General features: G+C 59.4%; 1 protein-coding gene across 1 annotated transcript; it reads right to left on the reverse strand.

The window, feature by feature from the left end:
- Window positions 1–235: 235 nt before the first annotated feature.
- On the reverse strand, window positions 236–3659 carry POU3F1 (POU class 3 homeobox 1). The gene has a single exon (XM_069067987.1). The coding sequence runs from the start codon at window positions 3624–3626 to the stop codon at window positions 2286–2288; it is 1341 nt and encodes a 446-aa protein (XP_068924088.1). The 5' UTR covers window positions 3627–3659; the 3' UTR covers window positions 236–2285.
- Between the last annotated feature and the right edge of the window lie 224 nt (window positions 3660–3883).

The raw sequence follows: 3883 nt of genomic DNA on the forward strand, positions 1-3883 counted from the left end.
TATTGGGCTCTCCCCTGTCTGAGACTAGGCTTCATGGCTCACAGCCTTGGGGAAAAGATCAGCTGAGGAGGCTGAGGGCTTTATTGAAATAAATAGATCACTTGTCCCCTGATTATGGGTCCTACCCATATGGACATTGGGATGACACCCCTTGTCCCAGGTTCAGTTTCAAGCCCATGTTACCCAAGCCGCCCATCCCAGCCCCTACTACAGCAAAGAGGACAGGACACAGCCATGGGGTACATGTTTTATGAGTAATAAAATATTTACTATAACATAAATATAAAGGGGGGAACTTCCCAGTCTACAATTTTTAGAAATTAAAATACAAACAGAATGCACCAAAATGCTTTCCAAAAAATTAATAAAAATAATAAAATTAAACTTTAAACTGTAACAAACAGAGCTAAAACTGGGCGAAGGGTGTGGGGTGGGGAAGGAAGGGAAGGAGGGGAAGTTCCAGACACATCCAGAAAATAAATAGGACCGGTCAGAAATCCGGAAATCATATTAAAATATCCTCTTCAGATTAGGCAGCGTACAAAATTCTCTAGGATGGAAAACCCCAAGCCCCTAAGATAAGCTCAGCACAGCGGATTTCTCCTTTTCCTCTAACCACTGGCCTGTGCATACATATCTCACATATTTTACAGGGCTAGTGCCTCCCCCAAACGCCCCAAGCGGGACTGGACTTTTTCCCAGCTTCCCTTGGGCTCCCAGGCCCCCAGACTTGCATCTGGGGGGATGAGCTAAAGGGGGGAGAGAGTTGAGGGGAGTCTGGGGTAGGAAGACTGTGGGGGGCGGGGGCTGTTTCTGTTGCTGGGTTTAAAAACAATAATAATAGGGATCTAACTTTTCCAAAAAGTGTTTTCAAAATGGGATGGAGACAAAGGGGCCCCCGGATGGTTGTGGGGATACTGAGGGGCTGAAGGCCTTCTGTCCCCAGCCCTCTGAGTCTCCCTGAAGGTGTGAGGGAGGGGAATGATAGAGGCCCCCTCCACCTGCAAGGATGTAGAAAGATGCGGGGTTCGGATAAAACGAAACAGAAAGCATCCCCGGGGTTTGGGGATTTCGATCCATCTTTTCTTGTTTTCGGTTTTTTGGGGTGAAGTGGGGGAGTGTGAGAATAGATAGGACTAGATGAAAGCTTTGGCTACTTCCTGTGTGACAGACACACAGACTCGGCTCTCCTCTCCCGGGCTCCCCCGCCGCCTGCTGCGCCCTCCCGCCCGCGCCCGTCGAGAGCCCCGATAAATACAGTAAACAGCGATTTAAATTAAGGACCCGAGCGGAGTTTGGCAAACCAAAAACGGAAAACGTTTCAACGAATAAATAAAAACATAACATTAAAAAAAAAAAAACCCACCCCAAACAACACCCACTAACCAGGAGGACTGGGGAGAGAGGGGCCAAGATTTGGGAAGGAAAAGAGGTGGAGGGAAAAAATAAGGTCCTCTCCCTCCACACCCCGCCTCTCCCCGTGGGTGCATGAATTTCCCTGGGCATTAACCCTTTAGGGACCTTGCTACCCCCCGGGACCCCAGCTGGGGAGGTTCCTCAACGTGTATGCCTGACTGTGCCTGCGTAAGGGAGAGTGATCATGTGTTTATGGAGGTCGCCGACTGTGTGTATGTTTGTGCGTGTGATTGCAAGTGTGATTGGGTTTGTAAGTGTGCCCGAAAGCATGTCCGTGTGACAGAGTATGTGTATTTGCGTGTGTGCATCCAGCGCCCTCTCCTCTGCCCCTCTCCCCGGGATCCCCCTTCCCCCTAATCGCGTTACCTGTCGCTGCTGGGAGGACGCTGCCGGGATCCCGCCCGAAACAGCCAGGGAAAGGGAGGGTGGGAAGGGGTGGGTGCGCGCCCGCCTGCCTGTGAGTCTGGGGGATTAGGGCTGCCAGGAGTGGGATGGATGGAGGTGGTGGTCCGTGGGTAGGCTGGCGAGTTGGTTAAGTCCGCTCGAGGTCTCGGTTCCTCTCAGCTCCCTCCCAGGCTCCGCCGCCACCAGTCCGCCATCTCCGAGACAATTTCGGGTCCTCGTCTGTCTGGTTCGGGGTCGTGTTATTTATTTATTTATTTTTAAAGTTTCTTTGCCTTTTTTTAAAATTGTAAAATCCAAACAAACAAAAAGTCCTGTCCGCGTGGGCTGCGGGCGGGATCAGCCCCCGATTGTCCTCTAGATCTCGCTGTCTCGGGGGCCGCTCCCTTTTTTTTGGGGGGGGGTGTTGGCATGGTGGGCAGAGGAGAAGGAAGGGGCTCGAGTCCGGGCCCCGCAGGGTGAGGGGGTCACTGCACTGATCCTTGCAGTGTGTGGTGGTGGTGATGGTGCAGCGGGGCAGGCGGTGGAGGCGGCGGGGCTGAGGGCGGCGAGGCGCCCCCGCCCCCGGCCCCGGGGGGTCCCAGCTCACCTGGCGCATACACGTCGTCCATAGGGGGGTGGCCGGCGCCAGCGGCCGGGGTCATGCGCTTCTCCTTTTGCCGCCGGTTGCAGAACCAGACGCGCACCACCTCTTTCTCCAGTTGTAGGCTGTCGGCCAGGCCCGTGATCTCATGAGCCGACGGCTTGGGGCACTTAAGGAAGTGGCTCTCCAGAGCTCCCTTGACGCCCACCTCGATGGACGTGCGCTTCTTGCGTTTGCGTCCCTGCGCCGCGATCTTGTCCAGGTTGGTGGGGCTGCCTGTGGAAGAGTCGGTCTCCTCTAGCCACTTGTTCAGCAGTGGCTTCAATTTACACATGTTCTTGAAGCTGAGCTGCAGGGCCTCGAAGCGGCAGATGGTGGTCTGCGAGAAGACGTTCCCGTAGAGTGTGCCCAGCGCTAGCCCCACGTCGGCCTGCGTGAAGCCCAGTTTGATGCGCCTCTGTTTGAATTGCTTGGCGAACTGCTCCAGGTCGTCGGAGCTTGGAGCGTCCTCATCCGAGTGCTCCCCGACTGATGAGGAGCCGCCACCACCTGCGCCTGGGTGCAGGTGACCCGCATGGAGCCCACCCGCATGTCCATGTCCATGTCCACCCAGGTGGGGCGGTGGCGACGGTTCAAGCTGCGCCTCGTGTCCGTCTTCGTGCAGCCCGTGGTGCAGGCCGGGCCCCGCGCCGCCCCCGCCAGCCGCTAGCATCCCCGCGAGGCCCCCGCCCCCAGCAGCTCCCGGGTACGCGGCTGCTTGCGCATAGAGCCCTAGAGGCTGGGGCTGATGACCCCCACCCGCCCCGGGTGACGGTGACATGGCCGGGCCTAGATGGTGAGGTGTCCCGCCTTGAGCCCACGCCGCTCCCGCATGGGCCGCCCCTTGGTGCACCAGTCGCGCGTGGAAACCTCCGCCGTCGTCCCCGCGGCTGCCGCCTCCACCCTTCCCGTGGTCCAAGTGGGGGCCACTCGCCCAGTCGCCCCCGCCGCCACCGCCCGTTGGTAGCCACTGGTGATGGGCCAGGCCCACGGGGTGCCCCGCGCTTGCTCCCAGCCACTCGTGGTGCATCAGCTTCTGCACCTCGCGGTACGCGGCCCCTGCGTGGAGTCTTTCGGCCGCTGCTGCCGCGGCCGCCGCCGCAGCTGCGTCCGGGTGCATAAGCGGCCCGGCGCCCCCGGCCCCGCCGCCCGGGCCCCGCGGCAGGTACTGCGCGGTGGTGGCCATGCCGCCACCGCCGCCGCTGCCGCCGCTGCTGCTCCGTCTGCGGGCCCCGCCGCCGCGCTCCGCCGGCTTAAAGCCGGGACCCGCTCAGTACTCTGGAGCCCCACCCCTTCTCCTTCCCATTGGCTAGTTGCAGACACGCCTCCCGTTCCCCCCCAAAGCCCTTGGCTGCCGCCCCCCTTCTTTCCTCTCGCCTGTCGGCCGGGCCCGGGCCTCCCCCTCACCATTGGCCTCTAGCTCCGGATGGTCCCGCGTGCCGG

The sequence above is a fragment of the Petaurus breviceps genome, unplaced genomic scaffold (assembly GCF_028583685.1).
Source record: "Petaurus breviceps papuanus isolate PSGF00001 unplaced genomic scaffold, PetGlider_PUasm1.0 90760, whole genome shotgun sequence".
NCBI lineage: Eukaryota > Metazoa > Chordata > Mammalia > Diprotodontia > Petauridae > Petaurus > Petaurus breviceps.